Source organism: Protopterus annectens, chromosome 3.part0 (genome assembly GCF_019279795.1).
Source record: "Protopterus annectens isolate FY-2018-M chromosome 3.part0, PAN1.0, whole genome shotgun sequence".
Classification (NCBI taxonomy): domain Eukaryota; kingdom Metazoa; phylum Chordata; order Ceratodontiformes; family Protopteridae; genus Protopterus; species Protopterus annectens.
The window spans coordinates 1,812,791,744-1,812,817,602 of NC_056731.1; the positions used below are offsets into that span (position 1 = coordinate 1,812,791,744).

Sequence of the window (25,859 nt, forward strand, 5' to 3'; positions counted from 1 at the left end):
AAATGATAATATTTTTCTGTCTCCAGGTACTTCTAGGATGGGGGTAGGAGGGTGGGTTCGTAAGAATGAAGGGCGAGATGGACTACAAACATGGAACGTTATGGTGAGTACATAACTTCATTGTGTTCTATAGTCCTATCTCGTCTTCATTCTTACATATGGGACAGCGTCCCTAGCGCCTTATTCTTGGGTGGCTCAAGGAAAAATACTCCTGAGTACCATAGAACCACCCCTGGAAGTTAAATCCAATTTATAATGAGTAATAAAAGTGTGTGGGGTAGCCCACGTTGCTGCTGCACAAATATCATCAAGTGGGACCCTGGCTTGAAAGGCTGCAGAGGTAGACTGAGATCTGGTAGTAATGAGCCTTGATTTTAAAGGGTAAAGGTCTACCCTCAGAGTTGTAAACATAAGCTATACAGCTAGAAATCCATAATCTTCTGTAAGAATGTCTAAAGAAAGCAAGGACCATAAGCCATCTGGCTTTAAAAAATGCATAAAATGCTCACAGAAGATGTCTATAATGGATGGCCACAGTAACTGCGTTTACTGTCTGGGGGCCATCCACTTACAGGAAACTTTTAGTTATGTACTCACCATAACTTCAGATGTTTGGGATCCATCTCGCCTACATTCTGACTGATGGGTTCGGAGCCGATCCCTCGGCTCCGACTCGGCACGCTTATGCCAAAGAGCGAAGTCTCTTATTGGCTGAGCTTACTATATCCCAGGATGCACCACTACCAGTCCCCCAGATCTAGTTTGTCCGCATACATGCACACATGCACACCCTGCTTATATAACATCGTCAGATGAAACAAGATAAAACAGTAGAACTCAAAACCGTTCAATCTCTTCTGATCTCCAAGGCAGGGGGAAGGAGGGTGGGTATTAGGAATGTAGGCGAGATGGATCCCAAACATCTGAAGTTATGGTGAGTACATAACTAAAAGATGTTATGTGATCCTATCTCGCCTACATTCTGACTGATGGGACAGCGTCCTAGCACCTGAATCCTGGGTGGCTCACTGGAAAACACTCCTGAGTACCGTGGAACCAAATGAAGCTCGTCCTCTAGATGCCACATCCAATTTGTAGTGGGAAATGAAAGTGTGCGGATTGGACCAAGTAGCCGCAGCACAAATTTCCGATATAGCGAGCTTGGAATGAAAAGCTATAGAAGTAGCCATAGCCCTGGTAGAATGAGCTTTGATGGATGTTGTAAGTTGCTTATTCGAAGAAGAATAAGCCTGAGTTATGCAATCTCTGATCCATTTGGAGACAGTAGCTTTTGTGATGGTTTGGCCCAATTTATTATCTGAGAAGGACACAAACAACTGGTCTGACTTACGAAGTTGCTGAGTCCTGTCTAAATAGAAGCGTAATTGCCTGTGAACATCCAATTTATGGAGAGTGTATTCTGCTTCATTGGAGAATTTTGGGAAGAAAACTGGTAGCTCTAGAGATTGTTGGAGACAGAAACTAGAACAGACCTTTGGGACAAAGGATGGATTAGGCCTAAGTGATACTCTATCCTTGTGGAAAATCAAGTACGGTGGCTTAATAGACAGGGCTTGAAGCTCTGAAACTCTTCTTGCAGAAGTAATTGCAACTAAGAAAGCAGTTTTCCAAGACAGATATTTTAACTCACATGTAGCAGCCGGTTCGAAAGGGGAAGATGTTAATGCAAGCACCAAATCAAGATCCCACGGAGGTGCAGGATGAAAAATTGGGGGTCTTAATAGGCTCGCACCTTTAATGAAAGTTTTGCATAGTCTGCTGCTCATCAAAGGAGGATCCATGGATTCGTGGAATTTAGAGATAGCCGCTAGTTGGACTTTAATAGTTGAGACAGAAGATCCTTGATTAAACAGGGATGTTAAGAATTTCAAAACCTCTGGGACAGGAGCAGAGATAGGGTCTAAGCCCTTGAGTTGAGCCCAGATAGCAAACCTCTTCCACTTACTGAGGTACAATTTGTTAGTGGTGGGTTTGTGGGCCGAAGATAAAATGTGAACAACTTCGGGTCTAGTGTGTGCCTTCTAACTAAAGTCGGAAGTGGAGGAGCCAAGCTGTCAATTTCAAAGATTGAAGGGACTGATGCCGATGTCCCGACTGATGGATTAGCAAGTCCGAATTAGGTCTAAAGTCCACGGATCGTCCACGCATGCTTCTTCAGGTAAGGAAACCATACCTGACGAGGCCAGAATGGGGCAATCAGTATCATTGAGGACCCCAATTGAGAAGCTTTTGAATAACTTTGGGGAGAAGTGGAATTGGAGGAAAGGCATAAAGTAGCCCTGTTGGCCAAGGTTGTGCTAGAGCATCCATAGCTGGTACTCCCTGATGTGGGATCAAGGAGAAGAACCTTTGGCACTTGGTGTTTAGTGGAGTTGCAAATAGGTCGCAGCACGGCGTCCCCATCTCCTGAAAACCTGAGCTGCTACTGTGTGGTTTAGAGACCATTCGTGAGGAGAGAGAATTGTCCTGCTCAATTTGTCTGCCAATATATTTGACCTTCCCGGGATGTGGGTCGCTACCAAGAAGCAGTTGGTAGCTACAGCCCATTCCCACACTCTCATGGCCTCTCTGCAAAGGGGTGCGATCTGGTCCCTCCTTGTTTGTTCAGATACCAGACCACCGACATGTTGTCTGTGTGGATGGCGATGATGCCCTGAGGAAGAAACTTGTGTAAGGCCTGTAGGGATAGAAGTACAGCCCTCATCTCCAACACGTTGATGTGGAGGAGAGCTTCGTCTGGAAGCCAGGAGCCCTGAACTAGCCTGCCCAGACAATGCCCCCCCACCCTATCTGGGAGGCATCTGTCGTCAGGGTAACCACTGGAGAGGGAAGAACAAAGGGTTTTCCTTGATCCAAATTGGATGTCTGAAGCCACCAGCGAAGGTCCCTTTTGCATATTTCCGTAATCATGATGTGATGATTGAGAGGAAGATCCTGAAAGGACCATTGAGTTGACAATAGCCACTGAAGAATCCTCATGTGCAATCTCGCCAGAGGAACTAAAAGAACCATGGCAGACATTGAGCCTAAAACTTGTAGAACCATCCTGGCTGGGGCTTTGGATCTCGAGATCAGAGCTTGAACTTGGCCCTGTAAAGTTTGGATCCTTTCGGCAGGAAGAAAGACGCCAGCATCAATCTTGAGTCTATCTCTGCTCCTATGAACTTTATGCGTTGAGAGGGCAGCAAGACAGACTTTGACCAATTGAATGTAATCCCCAGGGTAATACCCAGGAGATGGTGGCTTTGAGGTTGTCCATTAGTAGATGCCTGGTGGTGGCAGTCAGGAGCCAGTCGTCCAGATAGGGAAACACTTGGAATCCAAGACTTCTCAGGTGAGCCGTCACTACTGCCAAACACTTGGTGAACACCCTGGGGCTGTGGTGAGACCAAAGGGCAGCGCAAAATTGGTAATGACTGACTCCCAGGCTGAAGCGCAGATACCTCCTGGACGCCTGATGTATCGGTATGTGATAACAGGCGTCCTTGAGGTCTATGGAGCACATCCAAACATCCTTCTCCAACAATGGGAGAATGGATTGTAACGTGACCATTCGAATTTGGATTTCGTGACGGATTGGTTCAGTCTGCTGAGATCCAATATTGGTCTCAGGTCCCCTGTCTTTTGGCACTAAAAGAACCTGGAGTAATTTCCTGATCCGATCTGGTCTGTGGGGACCGGTTGGATGACTCCTTTTTCTAGCAGCTTTAAAGCTTCTGCGGCTGCCATTTCCCTTTGACTGGGTGGTGGGTCCGGGATTCTTTTGGACGGTGGGGAGTATGTGAATGGGATGGTGTAACCTCCGGCAATGATCCGAAGCACCCATCTGTCCTGAGTGATTGACTCCCAGGCTTTTAGGTGCTTGGCAAAACGACACTCGACTGGCTCCGGAGCAGCACAGCCGGGCAATCCCTCATGACGTGTGGGAGGCTGAAGAGCCACAAAAGGACTCGCGGTCTCCAGAATTGCGGGGCCCTCTGCCGCCTCTGGGACGGCGTCTCCCTGAAAAATTTCCCTGTCCTCTGCCTCTGGAAGGGGAATCTTCCTGCTGTTGGGAGAAAAACTTACGAGATTTGCGGAACCACATTTTCCCTCCTTTAGCCTTGGGGTAAGGCCGAAAGGGGTGGAATAACGGGCTCCTACGGCAGATAAAGTTTTTCCCTCTTGCTCACAGCGGGTAAGGGTGTCTTTAACCTTGGGTCCAAACAAGGAGGACCCATCAAAGGGAGCGTCGGCGAAGGAAGACTTGAAGGCCTCCGCAAACTGACACAAGCGGAGCCAGGCTTGTCTCCGTGAGCCACGCCTGTGCCTGCCGCTCTACCCCTTCGGCCGCATAGGAAATGAGCCTCATGGACGAGTTAGAAATTGACATAAGGATAGCCAACTGAGAGCTAACCGACTGGGCTAGCTGCTCAGGTAGGTTACCCGAGAGGGAATCTGACAACTCCTTGACCAGATCCCTCTGAAGCCTGGTAAAATGTGCCAAATAATTCAGAGACCTTAAAGTAAAGGCCGCTGAAGTCAGGGTGCGCTTCCCGTACCTGTCCATACTCCTAGACTCTTTATTAGGAGGATGGATGGACGTTGAAGCCTCTGCCACATCCTGTTGTGTAGCAGATGCCACCACCATGGCATCTACAGCCACGCCTTTAGTAAGGAACTCCTTCTCGGGGGGAGCAGACAAAAATTTATTTGGACGAGAAGGGACTGGTTCCACGGTATCTGGATGTTCCCACGCCCTTCGACAAACTAAATCCAGAAGCTCGTCGAAGGGCGGAGACACCCAGGAGGCGGAGGGCTGAGCCCCAAAGGCCTTGAGGAGCACTGACTCATCAGCAGAGGGGGGTTTGGATATCCAGCCACCTCGTTGTTTAAGGATCTCTAAGATGTCTGCAAATGAGACATCATCCGAGGGCGACTTCGGGACCCCTCTGCATCATCAAGATCAGTGTCTGATGTAATAGACTCGGGGAGTCCACGTGCTTCCTCTTGCACGATCTCTTCCTTGGGGTTCCTCCGAAGACAACTCCGAAGAACCCTCAGGAGGAGGGGAACCCCACTGGGGGTAACCTCAGGCCCGGGCTCCGCTGACTACGGACAGGGGAACTGCCAAAGACCCAGTCTCCACGCCCAGGGAAGGTGCCGGTAAAGCCGGAGAGATGGCCGAAGAGGACTTGGCCAAGGCACTCCTCATGGCTCTGAAAGCCGGACCCCCAGAATCCTGGGAGTGTCCGGTCCCCGGAGCCGTGATAGCCGACGGAAGTCCCGCAGACGAAGCACCGAGGGGAGGCTTGGAACCCAGCATAGGTCCCAAACATCACCTCCGGGTCCAGCCGAAGAAGTCCGCGTACCAAACTCGGACCCGAAGGCCCGGGTTGGAGTAAGGGTCGGAGCCGACCCTGAGATCTCCACCGGCTCCAACAGCACCTGCTCCGACGGAGCCGAAGCAGTCGGAGGAGGAATGGCAATGGGGTGGGCCAAGGTCATCGGCTCCGAAGCCAACTGGGTCGGAACCGAAACAAATTTTGGAAGACTGGGGACTGGAACAGTCTTTGGAGCACCCTGTCTATATCAGAATCTGACATCCTCGAAGACCGAGAGGAAACAGAACGGGTTCGAGACGGCCTCTCCAACGGCCCCAAAGGGCTAGGGGACCGGCTCGAGGTGACTCGATGAGTATCGGCGCCGAGGGAATACACACACCAGATTCCATCGGTGCCGAGGTGGACTTCAGCGCCGAGGAGGAAGTGTCTGAGCGGGCGACCCTTGTCGGCTCCGAGACCAGTGGAGCCGACGAAGGTGACCCGCCTCTCGATGCCCCAGCCATCGGCTCCGAAGCCAGAGGAGTCGATACTGGTGGCATCGAGGCAGACCGTTCCGACCTCGGCTCCGAAGTCCTTGGAGCCGAAGGAGAGGCCTGCCTATGTCTCTTAGCGGTCGGATCCGACGGACTGGTCGGAACCGACGCCCTTTTCTTTTTGGCCGGAGAAGGAGAGGATGCCAAGGCTTCTTCAAAAGAAGGTTTAATTAACCCCTTAAGAATTAATTTATTTTTCCTCTCCTGGAGGACCCTTGAAGAAAAAGCGTGACATACGCTACATGATTCCTGTAAATGTTTTGCACCTAAGCAATACACACAGAGCGAGTGATCGTCCGTGATGGACATTTTGAAACTACATTTTGTACATTTTTTAAAGCCCGAAGGCCTAGGATTCTGAGACATTATGGGAGAATTTCAGTAATCTGACTGGAAAAATACAATTACTGGTGACACCCTAAGTATAGGCTTACAGTTATCGCCAGAAATGACAGGGGACTTTGAAAACCCTGTAAGAACAAACAGAGCTACAAAAATTTAAAGCCTTTTCTCTATATGTAAGATATAGGAGGGTTGATTGACCGAAGGCCCTAGATGAAGGGGCCTGCCAAACTCAACCCAATCACACAACAAAAGTCTTCAACAAATCCAACCAATCACACAACAATGAGAAGAATAGCTGTTAAAACAGCTTTTTTGAGAGAACAACAGCAAAAAACTGACAGAAAAAGTTAGTTAAAATAACTACTCAGCTCAGCCAGCTTGAGACCACGTCTTCGCAGGTTAGCGGCAAACGAGATCTGGGGGACTGGTAGTGGTGCATCCTGGGATATAGTAAGCTCAGCCAATAAGAGACTTCGCTCTTTGGCATAAGCGTGCCGAGTCGGAGCCAAGGGATCGGCTCCGAACCCATCAGTCAGAATGTAGGCGAGATAGGATCACATAACATCTTGCTTATTTTGCCACTCTTTCAGTGCTAGGGTGTTGCAAGAAAGCAAAAATAAGCTCTTCCTAAAAGGTCTTCTAAAACCTTCCTTTGAGGAAGATCTGGCTAGCTCTTCCTCCTCTTCTAGATCTCAGGGATCTAAAAAGGAAAAGCCTAAGTCATCTAAGAGGCCCTCCCCCGCACCAGCTGGTGTCTCGGAGCCACATCTTAAAATGACTAAGTCTGATAAGTACATTGAATAATCGGCTCCACAGAGTTCAGTGCTGATTGAGAGTTGTACTGTGATTATAGGGTTAGTGCCAAGTAGCTTGGAGCTGACCTCTAAGAGTATTTTACGGAGCCGGTCAATGGAAACTTTATCAGTCTCCCCTACATTGAAGTCACCGATACTGCAGAGATCCCGTTCTCCTACTCTGTTCTCCAGGTCTTCCAGGAGTTTATCGAAAGAAGATGTGAAGAGGGTAGTGCTGAGACTTTTGAAGTCGTCTGCCTTACCGAAATTGTTGTTGGCTCCAACCCAGTTGGTTCCGGAGCTACTTGAGTCCATTAAGCCTTCTTAGGTCATTCCTCCTCTGAGCCATGATGGCCTTTCGGAGCCAAAGTGTTTGGTACCACTGGTGGAACCCTCTGCTCCAGCTCCCCCTGTGGCTGTTTCGAAGCCGAGTTCCGCTCCGACACTCTTGGTGCTGTCCATGGTGTCAGGAGCCGAAGTTCCCTGGTCAGCCCCGACAGGGATGCCTGGAACCAAACCTCTTCGGCTCCGAGTCGCCCTCTCGGCGCATTGGCGAGGGTGAGGTCGGATCCTACATCTATCTCAGAGCTGATGGCACTGAAACCAATGGCATCCTCTGTCTCCTCGGAACAGGAGAGGTCAGCATTTGAGATAAGAAGTGTGCTGTCCCGATCTTCAGCTCCTACCAGGGATACCAACTCTCTTCCCCCTAAGGCACCTACTTCTGTCTCAGCTCCTACTCTCTCCGTGGACAGCAGAGATCCTCAGCCTAAGGAGCCACCGGCTGGTGGCCCCCACTCTTCCGAGGCCTCCCCGGAATATCCTTCCGAGGAGCCCCCATGGAAGAGAACATGTAAGAGGAAGCATGTAGACTCCCAGGATGAGTCTCTGACCTCTGACACTGACCTCGAGGAGTCAGAAGGGTCCCCCAAGTAGTTCTCTGATAATGTCTCCTTCGTAGACATCTTGGAAATACCTAAATAGAGGTGCGGCTGGCCCACTGTCACCCTTTCTGATGAGGAGTCAGTGTACCTGAAGGCTTTCAGGTCTCAACCTTCAGCTTCTTGGGTGTCTCCACCCTTCGATGAACTGGTGGAGCTAGTTAGTCAAAAGGTGTGGGATACTCCTGATGCCATGGAGCCAGTCCCCAGGAGACCGAATAAGTTCCTTTCTGCACCCCCAGAAAAGGATTTTTTTTGTCTAAAGGTGTTCCTGTAGATACCATGGTGGTGGCGACGGCCATTAAGAAGGAGCTAGCAGAGACTTTTTCTGTTCATCCACTGAATAAGGAATCTTGAACGATGGACAGATACGGGAAGCATATCTTCTCTTCAGCGGCATTTACCCTTAGATCACTGAACTACCTTACACACTTCATGAGGCTTCAGAGAAATCACCTTAAAGAGTTAGGAGATTCTCTACAAGGTACTAGAAGACTTCCAGCTTGTAAATAGGCCGAGTCGGCTCCGATCCCATATGTAAGAATGAAGGCGAGAAACACACATACGTACACACACATTGGATGGAGCAGTGGTGCAGCGGTAGCGTTGTCGCCTCACAGCAAGAGGTTCTCCGGTTCGATTCTCAGCTGGGGTGCCTTCTGTGTGGAGTTTGCATGTCCTCTCTGCTTTCGTGTGGGTTTCCTCCGGGTGCTCTGGTTTCCTCCCACTTTCAAAGACATGCATCTGGATTATTTCTCCCCGGGCTTCCGCTGAAAATTGGCTATGTTCCAAGTCGGACTTTCCCAGTTAACAAATAATAAATAAATGAATTTAAAAAATATAAATATATATATACATATATATATATATATACACACACATATTTTCTACTTTGTTGGCCAATAAAGGATTGTTTTAAAGGCTTAATTAGGTTTAACTGGATTGGTCATGTGGTGTTTATTAAAATGTATTAAAGGGTGGATTTGAGTATGTATTATGGCTCTGAAGAACCACTGACAAAAGCACTTAACTTTACAATAAAAAGTGGCTATGGTATACGTGTCTGTTTTTTATTTTCTTAAGTTTTTAAGTTTGTTGTTTTTAGCATTCAGTGTTTAGTCTATAAATGACCTCTAGGGCTGTCTTTTCCAGAGCTAGAAACAGTCTTCAGTAAAACTGTACGCCTTCTTCCCCCGATACTCTCTGCATAGACCCTAATCTCAAAGTCTAGGGCTGTGTTTCTTTAGAGGTCTTTTTTCTTTATGTACTTTGAAAAGGAATGAGAGCCTTAGTCTAGTAAAGAACTGTAACCTGCTTTCTTGTCCCAAGATCCTTAGAACCCAAATGTCTTGACTGATTTTTTTCCACTCTTTTACAAACAGTCCCAGATGATCCCATATTTTTGGGTAGGGATGGTGAGTCTGAAAGGAGTAGGTTGGCATGGGATTTGAGGGGGAGCTCTGATAAGCCACTGCAATTCCCTTGTGCTATCAAAGATGTCCGCAGTTTTCTCCTTTTGGTCAGCTCACCATTTTCTTCTGAACTGGCCTTTCCTCCCCCCTTGGCTGCTTGCCCTTGTCTTGTCTCTGGTGGAAGTACCAACTCTAAGTAGAGTAGCTGCTACTGTATTTGGCCAAGGGTAGGGGGGCAGCTGTTTCTCTAACTACACTGTCTTCTCCTTTTCCTCCAGCTTCTTAAACATCTGTTGAGAAGGGAGTTGAAATAGAGCTCCTCCTCTAATGAGGCCTAGAGAAGCTGTGCTGTTACATGATCTGGCAAAAGCTACGCATATCTTCTAATGTCTGAACCAGTTTTAGCTGCCTTGTACGATGCATTTACTGCATCACCTCCACAACTGAGCACTTACTAACATGGGAGATGGTGTTTATAGCATCAGCACTTCATCCCTCAGGCGCTTGTCTTCTACCTTCTCGGCTTAGTCCTTTAGACAGGGCGTAGCAGCACCCAGGACCTTTAACATGCAAGCTTAGCAATTCAGAGCTCTGAATGCCAGACTGGCAAATGAGTACAACTTCCCAAAGAGGCCCAATACTTTGCTTATTTCCTTACTACAAGGAGGGAGAAACTTGGTCAGGCTAACTGTAGGCTCCATGCTGGAATCAATGGGCTCCATGCATACATTAACAACAGGGTTCTTTTGCATATACATTACAATGCACAACCTATAAAAAAATCAGTGGTTGGGAGTCTGGTGTCAAAGGTACACTTGTGCATAAATCCTCACAGGCTTCAATCGGCTTTTGTATACCTAGAAAAACTCTGGGAATTAGGGTAGTCTTTAGACTCCCATTTGAAGAAATCTTCATCCTGTTGAGGGAGTCTGCAAATGAGAAATCTTCTTGTAGACAAGCAGAGGACAGGGTGTCCTCAAGGCCTGATTCAATAAAAATAGGAGAGATCATCTGATCTACATAGGCCTGTTCATCTGCCAGACAGTCAGATGAGCCTGGTTCCTTGTGGAGGGAATGTTTCTGTTTTCTTTTCAAATTAGGGACCCCCTTAAATTGATATATGCTCATGATGTCTGCAGGTTAAAGTGTTAAGCCAACATCATTAGGCCTTGTGGGAGGGTATGAAAGGAGGGATTACCCAGCCTTGGCCCTGCTTTTGAAAGTGGTGGCAATTGGTCGTGTGCAGGTGTACAGTACTTCAACTTTTGAGTAGCAAACCTCCTCACCCATGCCCTCAGTTACCAATACATAGCTGTTGCTGCCAGAGTACTGTCAGGACATGCTGTCCTCCAATAGCGTGGTGGCCTCCTTAAGGGCATTGCCACAGGCCTCATTTCAAGGAGAGTTTAGAGGTGGAAAGTGCAAAAGTGCATCACAGGACCTGATATCCTTTGGACTCAACAGATATATTGTCAGACTTCTGGAATTTCTTCTCTCTCTCTTGGATATTTCTTTTAATGCTTTTTAGAGAGTATTTGCAGATGACCAAGCTGATCCCATAGTGGCCAGGGACAAGGTGGACAGCCTTTCTGGACTCAGGTAGTCCTGAAAAGACACAGTCCACTGCTTGGTCATCTTTTGGTTGAAACTACCACAACAATGTGGTCATCTTTTGGTTGAAACTACCACAATGATGTCAGGAGATGACAATCAGCACCATACCCAAACAGAAGAAAGACTGAATGGAAGTCTTTGTGTGGGAATGGCTTCCTACAAGTAATGCAGTTGATGAGTTTAGAAACTGGCAAGTATTCCTGATACCTTATCTACAAACAAGCAACACATACATAATATAAAACACAATTTTCTCTCCGGTGCAGTACTTACCTTGACTGTAAAAGCTAAGCTGAACAGACAAACTGACTATAATGGGTACCTGCATTAATCTAAAAGCTTTCTCATACTGTGGCAAAAAAATAACTAAAAATGGCATGGGCAGACATTATCATTGTAAATCTGTAGGATTATTTCCTGTTTTTGCTGTTTGTTAATAAGCTTACTTTGTATCATGTTATCCTGCTAGGGTAATTACTGCAACTTTTTTTCTCTTTAGTGTATTCTCTTTTTCGTACTGATGCATGGAGCTTTTCTCCCCACACTTTGCTTTTGCTAAAAAGCTCCTGAGTGGGGAACTGGCACTTGAAAAGGAAGTCCTGGATTGAGAGGTGATGAATCCACCACTGAAGCTTGAGCTTGAAACAGGGAAGAAAAGGCAATGGAAACCTCCAGGGCGGTGGCAATGCTGAAGCCACACTGATTTGAGATACTACTGAAATTTCCTCATATACTGCCTGGTGAGAGGACCATGGGAATGATGGAAGTCATGAACCCCAGGACTCTGACAAATTTCCTAGCTGTTACAGATACTAGAGGAAGAAGGGACTGGAAAAAGTTTATCAGAGACAGAGCCTTGGGGGTAGAAAGGGGTGCCAACATGGGAATCATCCAAAGTCTGCATACGAGAAATATATCATCCGGGGAAGGCTTCCAATTTGGAAGAGAGAAGGAAAGGCATAAGGACACAGGAACCTGGCCAAGGGAAGGGGGAAGCAACTGTGTAATAGACGAGTAGTAAACCAGAGATCCAGACTGCTAGGAAAAGGAGCTTGAATAAATACATTGTCTAAATAGGGAAAGAGCTGAATACTTCAAGACTGCAAAAAGCAAGAACATTTGTGAGATATTTGGTGAATAACCTTGGGGGAGTAGAGAGGTCAAAGAGCAAAGTAGAAAACTAAAAATGCAAGGAAGAGGCAGAGAAGAATAAACATTTCCTGAAAACAGAATGGATGGGGATGAGATAGTAGGCATTCTTGAGATCCAGAGACACCAAAATGGCCTAAAGGAAGAAAAGGAGGAAACAATGTCTGAAAATAAAACATCCGAAAGGAAGGAATCTTGGGAAAGGTGTTTAGCAAGGAAAGATGGAGAACTAATTTGTGGGACTCAAAACATTCTGGAAAAAAAAAAACCCTTCCCTAACTGGGCAGAAGGCACAGCTTGAATGGTGCCCTGATCCAAAACAGAGTGAAAAACCTCTGGGAAATGAGAAAGCTGTATCTGATGAGATTGAAGAATGCCTGAAAAAGGAGAAAGAGATTTCCAAACCATGAAATATCCCCGACGGATAATGGACAAAACCTAAGAGTCTGAGGTGATTCATAGCCAATTTGGAAGAGACAGGAAAAGGTATAGGGGACAAGGGAACTTGGCTGAGGGAAGAGGAAAGCACACTATCAAACAGAACCCAGATTGTCCTGAAAGGAAGGTTTCTGGGAGGCAGAAATCTGAGTAAGACTTAGCAGGAGGCATGCACCTAGAATGTTTCTTCTCCTTAGGAGGAGGGCGAGATTGCCTACAAATAAAAGCAGACTTGGAAGGATAGTTCCTCTGAAACTTTGGAATAGGAGAAACAAAAATATGTTTCAGCTCCTGCAACAAGGCTTTGGCTTGTCCTGCAGGGACTTAAAAAAAGGTCAGCAGCAGCAGAACTAAAAAGATTTCTGTTATCCAAAGGAGTATACAAAAGTTTGGCCTTGATGTCATAAGGCAAAGCCTGATGAAAAATCCAAGAGTAGCACCTCATAACTGAACAAAAGGCAGCAGCCCAGGAAGAGGCATCGGCTGCATCACAGCTGCATTTGACTGAATGGCAAGAGTCAAGAAGGGAAAAAGCCAAAGCCTCCCCCCCCCCCCCAGAATTAGGAAGGTCAGAGACCACTTCAGAAACCTAAGAAAGAGGAGCCAAAACATACTTGGTCATATGAGTCTGGTAGTGTAAACCTTGTCCAAACTTTCCATGGCCCTACTATCCTTACCAGAAGGCAACAGCTTGATGGAGGGCAGCAACTTGGATGTTTTTGTCAGAAGACACTGACACTACAGAAGGATCAGCAGAAGGGCATTTATAAAGAACCTATCTGGATTTTTAGGTGCAAGAGACTGAAAGTCAGGGGATACAGAAGCTACAGAAAGGGTATCTAAAAGGGCAGCCAGAATAAGAGGAACACCAGAAGGATGGGGAGACTCAGTCTGTATGAGTTCATAATAACTTTTTTGAATATTAGACAACTGGGAACAATCCCACTTAAAACAACCCATCATGTGGGCAGTGGTATTCCCAAAGGAGAGCTCTTCCAAAGGAGAGTCTGGACTTAAGGAATCCTCCTCCTCCTCTGAACCACAGTCCAAGGCGGAAGTGATTTTGGGAAGAATAAGCCAGTAATCTAGGGAGTCTTCCCCTCAGCCTCTTGACTTCAGTGGAAGACCGGGGGCGGGGGGGGCAGACAGCCCTTGAAGTGGCTTCAAGGTCATCAGAGTATTGAATATACCCTGAGTGAAATCCTGCCATTCACATTGGGGATCCTTCACAACAGGGGAAACATGCCTTGTCTTTTGTTTTGTTTTCCTGTAGGGTGCCTGCACTAAACACCCTCAGAGGATCAGACTAGTGAAGTGACCCCATAATAACTGTAAGAATCTCCTTGCTTGATAAATTCTGAGGAATCCCTCTAGGTCCTTCTGAAATCATCAGACGAGGTTCCCCCTCAACGTCAGGTACAGACATTTGAAAACCTTCCCATGATGTACCAGCCTCTGATGGGGTCACAGCAGAAGAATCTGAAGCAAACACTGGATGGTCTTCAGAGCTTTCATCATCCTCAAGAGAGATGTCCTGGGGAGGCCAGACAACAGTTGGATCAGACCTAACTTTTTTTGGCCTTCTTCAAGGCAGTCTCCTGGCCCTCATGGCAGCAGAATTCTGCCATAGCACCCTCAGCCAACAACTTAAGTTGGTTCTCCAGATATATGGACAAAGAGGAGAGGTGACTACAGAGGGTCTTATACATAAACATCTGGCAGACAGAACACTGCATATGATCCTGGGAAGCACCCAAACAAAAAAAAGACACTGGTTGTGACAGTCTTTATAGGGAATCTGCCTCTCACACTGACATTTTCCCTTTCTGAATGACAGGAACACAACAACATCAATAAGAAAAGGAAGAGAAGAAAAATCCCCAATAGAGCACTTATCTGAGAAAGTGTTCAAAAGGGCATTCAGTCCAACATTTGATAATGGTGTTCAGCCTAGCAGCAAAGTAGTTCTGAGTGTGTGTGTCCATATGTCACCTTTATGCCTACGCCTTCCATGGAGAGCGTAAGTGTGATGTACATCACCTATAAGAACTAAAGGCTTTGGTACACTGGCCAGACATTGGGCTATCCTTGGCAGGAGATCCCCATAGTTAAAGAATACTGCAACAGTGACATGGAAGGATATCTGTTGCTACAGCAAAGTCTCTACACATTCTATGGTATGTACATGGAATAAACTCCCTCTACTAATTAGAGAGTCTGAATAATTATATCTATTAAAAAAAAAATCTTGATAACTGGGTGGATACTAAGATTTATACTAGAGTCTGTGTTTTGACTGACATTTTGCCCCAATACAGTTTTTTCAAACTATTGAAACTATTATTAAATGAGAGAGCAAACATATCCAAATCATGCAATTAACCCTGTATAAATCCTTCCTTTCCTATAGTTAAATGAATTTCCTGTAAACATCTCATGTAAGGTTAAGTAAACTGCAGACATTTAAAAAATATTTTGTAGTTTGCTAGAACTTAAACAAAAAAATGTATTTTGCTCTCTCCATGAATTTGCCCATGGCACCAATACTGATATCCAATCAGCCCATTCATTCTGCGGCCATAGGGTCCACTCACTTACAGGCTGGACAAGAGCCCTACAGCCCATTCGTTCATGCCCAAGAGCTATTTGTTCCCTTGCAAGATTTGGGCAGTAGGGAATGGGCTAGCTTGCTGGTCTTGGGGAGCAGCCTACTCTTTCCCCATTAGGTGTACTCCCTTCCCTAATGGCAGCTCTGCTGAGCTTGCTAATGTCATCGCTGGGGGAAGTGTGCCTCAGTACCCCAGATTTCCCAAGGCTGACTCGTGCGATATACCACAACTGCACAAGCTTGACTGGCTTGGTCTCCGCTGGGTAACACCTAATGCTCCTGCTAGTTGTCACCCGGTGTGGAAAGTCAAGCTTCCTCCTTGCATCCTGGCAGCAGCCGCTCATTTCCATCTTCCCTGGCTAACTCCAAACATGTACTTGAACTGCTAACTGAACAGTATGGAATTTATCCCTCTATGCCATGGAGCTGACTTGTGCTCACATAATTTTAATCAGTTTATACAAAACAGCCATCATAAAACCCCTTTACAAACCAGTGAATGGGAAGGAACTCCTCACCAGAAAAGAGAAAAAAATATATATATATATATATATATATATATATATATATGGCAAAAATAAAATACTACACTGCAAACTATCTTTTGAGGTACCTTATGTCCCTTGCTAGTCTAATTTTCAAGGTCTTAAGTTCCCTTTCAGCTTCTTGAACTGTCATTTTCAGTGTCAACATCTTGTGAAAGTGGTTACATTTTCCTTTCTCAGATTTTCAATTTTCTAGCAGCCCTGTTTACTTCTGCTTTGTTATAAGGAATACAAAATGAGAAGGAAGGAAAAGAATACTTCCTATATTCTGTTTTCCCCTCACCTTTGGTGCCACCTTGTTTAGAAAATCATGTTTTCTTCTTTCTTTTAGATTTGCAATTTAGTTTAACACACACATATAGGTCTGCTGCGTCAGTGATGGAAGTTCTGATGTATAACAACGGATTCTAACTTGTCATACCTACTACTACTTGGATTTCTTGAAGCAGTGATCCATTTTGTCAGATCCTCCCCTTCTCTAATTCATACCTGAGGATGTGATTAGGCCAAATCTCTTGTTTAATCTGAAGAACCACATTGTTTGCCAATCATTCACTCCAAATGCCCATGTTCAAATCTAAAGTCATCTCCCTTTCTCCATTTTAAAACATCAAGTCCAAGAATGCTCCTCCTTGACTGAGTCAGCAATTAGTTGTCTGTGACCTGGCCTGTTAAAAAACATAAAAAAAAACGTTGTTCTTACACCAGGCTGCAGTTAAGTTGTTCCAATAAAGTCTGTGACCTTTAACCTTTACCTTGACAAGCAGTTGAGTGTTTTTCTCTCCCCATGTGGAAAGGTTCTGTACACAAATCCACGCACAGAGTAATGCTCATTTCTTCCTCTCATCCATGTTTACCTTTACTCTTCCTTGACTCAGATAAATTGGATGTTCAACTGGGAAGAACTGTTTTATTGAAGGCCTGAAGAGAAATGCTCCATGAGAAATACAAAACAAAAAACAAAACACAAAAAAAAAAAAACAATGAAGCAAAAGACAATACATAACCAATCAGTGCATAATACATCAATTCAGTGTACAGACATACCCAAAAATACATACATGATATATTACACTGATCCCTTTCTTAAAGGGAAGCCTATCTGAGCAAAAACATATCTTATTATGACTGGATACTTTGATTTGCAATTGCACTGTGTACCATTGTTCTTGTGTTCTTAAAATTAATAAAGGATGATTATACCTCCTGCTCTTAGTTTATCCAAACTGTCCATTTTACCCCTTAAACTATTATGTTCCACCCCAGGTAAAGCAGAGACTGCACCCAATAGGTTTCAAGATCAATGCCCCTAAAAAGGTTTCTAACTCATCTGGCAGCAAGGAAGTTGGGGATGATCAGTACAAAGTGAAAAACTCTAAAGTGATTCTAGTGCCTGCTTGCAGAAGCTCAGGAAATAAGGAATTTGATGCAAGAACATCTTAAAATCACACACAGATAAATCAGAAAACATGGAATAGTGACAGCATAAAAATCAGAGAAAAAAGTATCAATGGAATGATCCCTCTCAACATACTTATCTTTTAGACAAACATCACTACTGTCTGACATTTGACTGCTACATTAATATTTAAATAATTCATACTAGTAGGGCAAGAAGTAAGTAATAGAACAAAAGCTGCACCTTAAATAATACATTTATTGCTTAATTCAGCAAATCAGGAGTGCACAATTTTGAGATTACTAGGTCTCTATCACAGGCATATTTCTGGCTGAAGGGGTGCTTACTTACCTATAAACCATTACATTTAAAAAACACATTATATTTCAGTCTGAAAGAGTAACACTTTCTAAAAATGTAACAATTTAGAAAGCCATTTGTTGTAGAACTTATTTACTATTACAATAGACAAGTGATATGCCCCTGTCTTCACAGTCTCTAGGTTACAGAGAACACCCACAGGACACTTACAGAAAACATGCATAGGGCCTACTGGTTCCATGGCTCCATTTTTTTCTCCTCTGAACAGTAATGAAATTCAATACAGGCTGCCTGACAAATGCATGCAGGGGTAACTCATTCTTGTTGGGCACAGAATGCCAGATTTGAACCCAGACAAAACCTACGCTCCCCAAAACTGTTATCAAATGAAATAAATATCTTAAGTTGTGATAGGTCAGTTTCTACCATTTTTCCAGTTACAGCGATACACACACAAGTCATATTTCTGTGAAAACACTATTAAGAGTGATCAGTGTAGAACTCTACTGACATATCCACCTGGAATTTTGTTTCTAAGGGAGCTGATCACGATAGGTAATATACCATACCGCTCTACTACCGGCCATCAGGACTTTTCCCAGAAACAAAATCTAATCCATCAGTAGTGGTGATCAAACATAAGGAAAACAAGGATAAAAGGTTTTATTTAATCATTCACATAACTCGCTCCTACATACTATTCTCCTGCAAGAAGGACATGCTCCAAACAACAGGATGGTGACCACAATGCTGCAGTGGCCACACATATGCAAAACAGTGGTCACCTCATTCAGCACAATGGATTCTCTCCCAAACATGGTACCAGGATTATCCAAATAAAGCATTTAGGCATGTAAAGATAAGATATGAGAAAGGCAGTCTGCTCTGAATATGGAGCAACTTAAGTCACCTGCTGTTGCAGTAGCTCACAACACTGTACTATCTCACTGGACATGTTTTTTGTAATACTTGGTTTCACAGAATACCAACTTGTATGAATGTCCCAGCAAGCATCTCTTATACTACGGTGCGACAAAACTGCCTCTAGCTTTAGAAACAGAGTCGAGCTTATTATAATTTGAAACCGTATATACTGTAGACTACACTGCTGTTTCACATACGGCACCACAGGAAACCAGTCAGACGAGCTCAGTCAAGGTGGCTGCACTGTTAGAATGAATCTTTACAGAACACTGATGTCATTCACTCAAAGAATAGTTGGAAAACTACAAGCAATCAGCAATCCAGCTGGAAAGGGCTTATTTAGCTAGTAGAGCACACTTTGTTTGGGCACTTAGGTTAAAAAAGAAAGGGAAGATTAGGGGACTTTATCCCTCCTAGAATTTGATAAAAAAAAGTCAAAGTTATAGCCATTGATACAGGTATTAAAAGCATTTTTTTACAAGGAGGTATATGCTCCCAGAACCACCCCATGTTGGGAATTTCATTCCACATACCCCTTTCTTAAATACACTGAATACAAGGTCAAACAACTGTGTAGAAAAGAAGGAGAAAACCCCACAAAGAACTGGTGCCAGCAGGCAGACAGGATATGAAGTTAAACACTGATGAGTTAAAATCACCAAATTGAAATCTCATCCAGGTAAGACATGCGGACAAGAAGGGTAATGGCTTAGGGCATATACAAAAAACTCTCAATCCTTTTCTGTTATTGAAAGTAATGCTTTCTCTCACTGACAGTGGGAGAACAGAGTGGATAGACATTGGTAATAAACATACTTAAAAAAAACGAAATGAACTTAAGATATACTACCACTGTTAGCAAGTATGTATCATAACACATAGAGAGCCAGTTTTCCAAACAATGTGCACCAGGAACAAACAGGTATGAAAATGTAGTTATAGGTTCATAGGTTCTTACTAGGCTAAAAACTACTAAGGTCTTTTAAGCCTAGCTTTGCACCCCAACCCAATTTTGACTCAGAGTACTTTGGGTTAGTATTAGGAGGGGTTGTATTAGTAACGAGGTGGCTAAGGGTTTGGTCGGGAAGATATTAATTGCAGAATGTTTTACTTACCGATGTGTTCTGTCCATCAGAGACACGGGGGTGAATTTTGTGATTCCCTATCCAATGGTCAAGGCTTCACTTGAATAGGGTCAGGGATAAATGCATTAAACTCTGTTGTTGAACCTTGAATTCATAAAGAAATAATAAATTAGTGGACAAGAAATGGCTCATGCTTATTTCTGTCCAAGTGAAGGGCCAAATATGTTCAGAAAAATCACATCTGTTTTAAAAAGATGTGCCAGAAAACAACAGAACACTTCTTTAAATGAAATAATTGGTCTTCTCCTCTACCACTCAGAAATGTATTTTATTCTGAAAATGTCCTGGAAATGAAAATACAGCAATGTCGATAAAACCTGCTGCTTCTTCAGGGAGCTGGTGGAACAAACGGCTTTGTTACTCCTTCATATAATAATCAACCAGCAAATCCTGGCCAGTATCTTGTTACTGATTATGGAAGAGCTAAAAAAGGCAGAGACAGCAGCCTACTCATCTGCTGGACTGCACAACCAAACCGGATAATGCGAAGACAGAGAAAATGACATATTGTGGGTGTCACAACTAAAACTAAAAAAAATTACCAGAAAACATTTACATATAAAAGGCTAAAACAAATATGTCACACAATATTTCTGAATATATTTTACAGAACTTAAGATCACATACAGTTTTACATCATTTTTTGTCATTGCTACTGGAGTGAAGGACAGTATTACATTGTCACCTATGTGCATTAACATCACAGATACTGCTTTTGTGTTGATGTTAGAGTACTACTGCACATTTTTAAATACAAAAACATCATTAAGCAATAATTAAACAGGATGCTAAGGGACCACAGTCATTGCTAACAAGTATTTTAATCCACATTAAGATTCAGCTTATACATGCATACTAACGTTAGAGCAGGACTAGAAAGATTTAAGTGAAACAACTTCATAGTTTTAAGTTAAATTCTGAGCAGAAAAATGCATCTCAAGTTCTTTATACAACAGCATCCTACACACATATAAATTTATATATATATATATATATATATATATATATATATATATATGTGTGTGTATGTCTGTATAGGAGTGTCTCATGAAATACTAAATGCATACAACAGTGAACATTCAAAGAGAGAGCACTTTAGAGCTAATGAAATATACTAATGCCGAGATTACACAACAGCAAGTTAAGGGCAAGTTTTATTATACTGCTGCAATGCAATCCCATACAAAAGGCTACCAATATAAACTGCATATGGTGTTGGGGTGTCATATTAGCAGTGAGCATAACCTAGGGCCAATGTTCACACAGCTGTGTGGCTAGTCCTGCCACAGTTGTTCTTCCACACCCTCTATACACACCTAATGCCAATTTAAAGTGCTCAGTCCACCTACTGCATGTCTTTGGAATGTGGGAGGAAACTGGAGGACCTGGGGAAACACAAAGAGGATGTGTACATATTCCAATGTAAATACAAGGCAGACGTGTACGTATTTCCATGCATTACACTTTTGGCTCCACTGCATATCGATCAACAGCCCGCTCCCAGACTCCATCATTAGTTGTCCTTTGCCAGGGGGAGGGTCAACCACAAGGGGCATCCCTAAGGCAGCCACCAAGGGTTATTAATTTTTTTTTTCTTTTTTGTCTTAACATCTCCAAGCAAATGTGGCTAATGTGAGGGAAAGGGGCATGGAATGGACTGACTGAAGAATGTGCCCCTCACTTCAACAAGGGAGATCTCCTTTTTGCAGCCTGCTCACTAACCCTGAAGCACAGGAGGTGGTTTCAACTGGTCTCCACCAGGGAAATTATCCTTACCCGGTGTGACCCATGTATAAGCAACCCTCCCCATTCCCAACAGCAGAGGTGAGGAGTCTATGCATCTTTCTTCCTCTCCCTCTTTGCCTGGTTTCTCCAGTTCTAAGGCCACTAAATGAATCTCATTCATCTGGATCACAGTCAGGCTGCATCCTCTGTGCCATAAAGATGGGCTAAGCAAATGTTATATTACTGTGTTAACTATTCTGTCATTTAGAAACTACTGTGAGACATCCATTCACTTCTCAACAAGTGTGGTCTGTATTTAATGAGATGTTTCAGTATTTTACTACTACACATTGTTCACAGACAAATTACATTAATTTTTTTATCCTTCTGTTGTGTTTATCGATTTGCACTGTTGCCCTGTCTGTGGAATCTGCAATTACTCCAAGGACTTCACTCTGCCTGTCCAGCTCAGCCTCTGCTTCGAAAGCAATGGTCTTCAATTTCATTAGCATCTAAGTAAAAAAGTAAGTTAAAATGATTAGTAGGTCTGTATTCTTAGCAACTAAATGACAATTCAATGGAAGTCAGTAGCATTTAACGTAACACACAGGTGAGAGCATGAACAAGTCACAAGGGGCCTAATGTAGCAATAATATCTGAAGTGTGAAAACAACCTGCAGCAATACATTCTCTTAATTTTGCAAAATCATCATCAGTTTTACATGCAGAAACACTAACATATCTTACTTTTAATTTTTCAAAGATACTATACTGCATGCACTTTATCTGCAAAAACAATTGTAAACAAAGCAATTCCTGTGAAAGCAGTGACATTTTCTATGTGAAAGCATAATATGCAGCCACCCCAAAAACACTGCTTGTGGATGGCTGCCCATTAAAAATAATGTTGCTGATACCCACTCGGCATCTAGGATACTTCTTTGCCTGTTACAGCAGAACCACCTACAGTATAATTTTTCTGGCTTAATGCAGTGAAGTACATTGTACACAATCTTCCTTGGAATGGATTAATCTTTGTCAGATGATCCTACCAACCCAATTTTGATTTTACTACATGTGCAGCTTCTGGATGACTACATGTGCCATACAAGAGCAGTGCATTAAAGGGATACCCACCTGGGAGGTCAGTAACTAAATCATGCTTAAACAAGCTCTAGGATGCCTAGCGCACAAGACATTAACAAGATACTAGATGAGTGTGAGTTAGAGTCAATGGAGTTCAATTCAATGTTTTCATAAGTGACGTTGCAGAAAAAGGAAACTAAAAAGACTGCCTTTCTGTGGATGAAACAAATCTATGCAACATTTTGTTTAATAAACACCTTTACATGACAATAAGGAAAATAATCAAATGAGTAGTCTGCATCAACCTGCCAGAATGGTTAGAAATAAACCAGTATTCAACTCAATAGGACAAATATTAAACAACGAATAGTAAAAAAAAAAATATATATATATATATATATATGACTTTAAATTACTTCCACCAATGGCCTATTCGACAGTATCGTACAGACCTTTACCATTACTAGTAATGCATACATTTTTAAAGCCACACCTGTAATCGTAACCACTTCTTGCCACAACTTGCCATATCAAAAAAATATATACAGCGAAGGGAAAGCAGACCGACAAAAATTGTCCCAGAGACAAAGCACTTCCTTCAAGTGCTTCCTGCTATCTCTCCCCAAGAAGCAGTAATCTGCAACAATCACCTTGTCCACTTGCTGTGCCCACACACTACAGCCATGTAAAAAATATATTTACATACTCCATTGGTTTTTACCAGTCACTAAATGACTTTCCATATCTGAGACCATGGTCCTTATCTTTTTAAGACTAGCTTGGTTCAGGTGCACTTTTCAAGTTTTTTGTTAGTTACCTTTTTGGCCACCAGCATTTACAGCATCAAAGACCTACCAATTTGTCCTACTCCCTCTAAATATTCTTAGCCCATAAGAAACAATACCAGAGTAAGCAGCATTATCCAGGAGTACATAATAAGGGTTGAAATTCATGATTAAATTCTTCAAACTTCTCTCATGGCCAGAACATGTTATATCATGTGCTTCTTTCTGCACTTGCACACCTTAGCAGGTAGTAGCTACTACAGGGAACCTGTGACCTAACCTATATAGGGTTTAGAAGTGTGCAAACATTGTCAAGTTTTTTTTTTAAACTTCCTTACCTTTACTGCATATCTGGGAAGTTTGCACATCTAGCTTCTTAACTTCCTTATCTTTACTGCATGCCAGGGTAGTTTACACATCTAAATTACTTTTTTATTTCCTCTCCATGTAGCAATCCAGCTGACAATCAGCTGCTCTGTGTTTGCTCCAACGGCTCCTATCTTAAGTGTCCCCAGTACAAATGCCCAAGGTTGGGACAACATGTCTGCTGGTGAGCTGGGAAAAGGAAGGGGAAACATGAAGTATCCTGGCAGAGTCAGATAAGCTGGCTTAATACAACAGGGAATTTGTGGTGTGCCTTAACAGGGAGGGGATGTTGACATCATGCTCCTCACCATAAAATATTAATTAGTTCGTACCCTCCCTGGTATGCCGATTTCATTAGCCATCCTCTGTATTGCTACAGCACTACCTCAATTACTGGGGGAGTGCTAGATTGCATGTGGAAACTGCGGCAACCTTTTCAGAATGGGGGTGCCAATGGATTACAGCCCTTCCTATCCCTCCTCACACAACTCCTGTAGTGCATGAACCATTGATCAAACTCGGTATGTCTGATCATATTCAGGGCTCCCACTATACTGAGTCAGTGCACACCTAATTTTTTTGTCTCTCTAGTCTTTTCTATTTACCTCCATAAATAATCATATCCATTAACATCCAGAAACAATCCCAATGCCAATTTGTGTCTATCTAAAATTAGTACTTTGCTTGACCTATACCCTGTATCATCCTGCAGTATGATACAGATATTCTATTTACAAAGAACTCCTTATCCCACTTAACTTCCCTCATACTCGCCTCTTTTCCCACTGTCTGGCACACCCTCCTCTAGCTTTATTGCTTCTTCCAATAACGACATCTGCTGTGCTACCATTCCATTTTAGGGATGCAGTCTTCTTTATATGATCATGGTATTAGAGACATCGTCAAAAAAAGCACCTTCCTTGCATTCTCCCTTAAGTCTGGGACTGATCATTGCCAGAGTAAAGGACAGCATAGGAGACATAGTCTGGAAACAAGAAACATTTGGATCCGACTATCTGTATACTTTTGGTGCTGGACCTGCAATAGTTTAGAAGACTTTTACTTTTTCTTAGCTTTCTCAGGATGATCCTTGGATGTCTTTTGATTTATCTTTAATTTTCTCCCTTTTTCTCTTGCTTTCTTTCTCTGGATCTTTCCTTTTCTTTATCCCATTTCTTGTCAGCAGAAGAGGAAGATGCGGACGCCTTCCGGTCCATGGATATTTTGGACCCCATCTGTAGTGGTAGAAGGCCTTTCAAAATCAGTTTTTCTTTACGCCCTTGAAGGACTCTGGTGCTGAAGGTAACACAGACAGAACATGAAGCTTGTAAGTGAGAGGGCCACAAGCAGTACACACACAGAGTATAGGTCTTGGGGAGGAATTGTATGCCTGCAGGAAGAGCACTTTTTAAAACCTGATGACATCAGAACTTAGTACTTAAAGTGTCTATAATTCTAAGAAGAACTAAGAAGAAAAATGCTATAACTAGCAAGCTAAGGATACTCTTAAGAATGAACACATGCAAATACAAACACACACACACAATGAAAAACTACACTAAATGACTAAAAGGTATATACTAACAGATAAACGTACACTACATCCTAACTCTATCTAAAAGCTTTAAAGAGAAGGAAGAAAAACTTTTACTTATTACTAATGATGGAGCTCTTGGCCCACGTGTCTGGTTTACACAAGTAGCAAATGAGATCTGAGGGAATTTAGGCAGGAGAGGAGAAATGAGGGTAGGGGAGGTGTCAGAACTCTCAGCTCCAAAAGCTGGTCGAATCTGACAAATCACACATTGAATAAGATGAAAAAAGACAACATTGGATCATTAATATAAATGACATTAAACAGGCAAAGTGGAGATAACCATACTTACAGGATTATTTAGGCACTGTCTCATATGGCAGGTATGAGTAAATGTGTATTTCAGGTGTGCTAATGACTCCAGTCCTTTATAGGATGTACTGGGTTTGAAATCCGATTTCTTGAGGAAGATGGTTTCAATTTGCAAGAAATCTGCATGAAACTCTTTCCCCTACTGCTTGACAGAATTACATTCATTATAAGGTGACAGTGTCATCTGTGTCGTCCCTAATGCCATAGAGCAGGATATGATATTAAGGCAGGAACAGTAATGGTTGTAGAGAAGTTTTATTTATTTTATTTAACATTTGTTTACCGGGATAGTTTTACTGGAACAAAGCACATTTTCAGTGAAGGCCCATGGAGAAACACTCCAGATGCATGTCTTTGGAATGTGGGAGAAAACCAGAGCACCTGGACGAAACCCACGCGAACACAGTAAAGATATGCAGACTCTGCACAGAAGGCACCCTAGCTGAGAATCGAACTGGAGAACTTCTTGTTGTGAGGT

The 25,859-nt window shown here is 43.3% G+C and overlaps 1 protein-coding gene across 9 annotated transcripts in view; it reads right to left on the bottom strand.

Moving 5' to 3' along the window:
• Window positions 1–17,363: 17,363 nt before the first annotated feature.
• SNAP47 (synaptosome associated protein 47) overlaps window positions 17,364–25,859 on the bottom strand; it is a 601,169-nt gene continuing 592,673 nt past the window's right edge. For 7 of the 9 annotated variants that reach the window (XM_044065857.1, XM_044065858.1, XM_044065860.1 and 4 more), the window contains one exon: window positions 17,364–21,750. In XM_044065857.1, coding sequence (XP_043921792.1) covers window positions 21,604–21,750 — 147 coding nt within the window. In that variant the 3' untranslated portion in view covers window positions 17,364–21,603. The remainder of the gene's footprint in view (window positions 21,751–25,859) is intronic. The other 2 variants (XM_044065862.1, XM_044065863.1) reach the window with 1 other exon arrangement.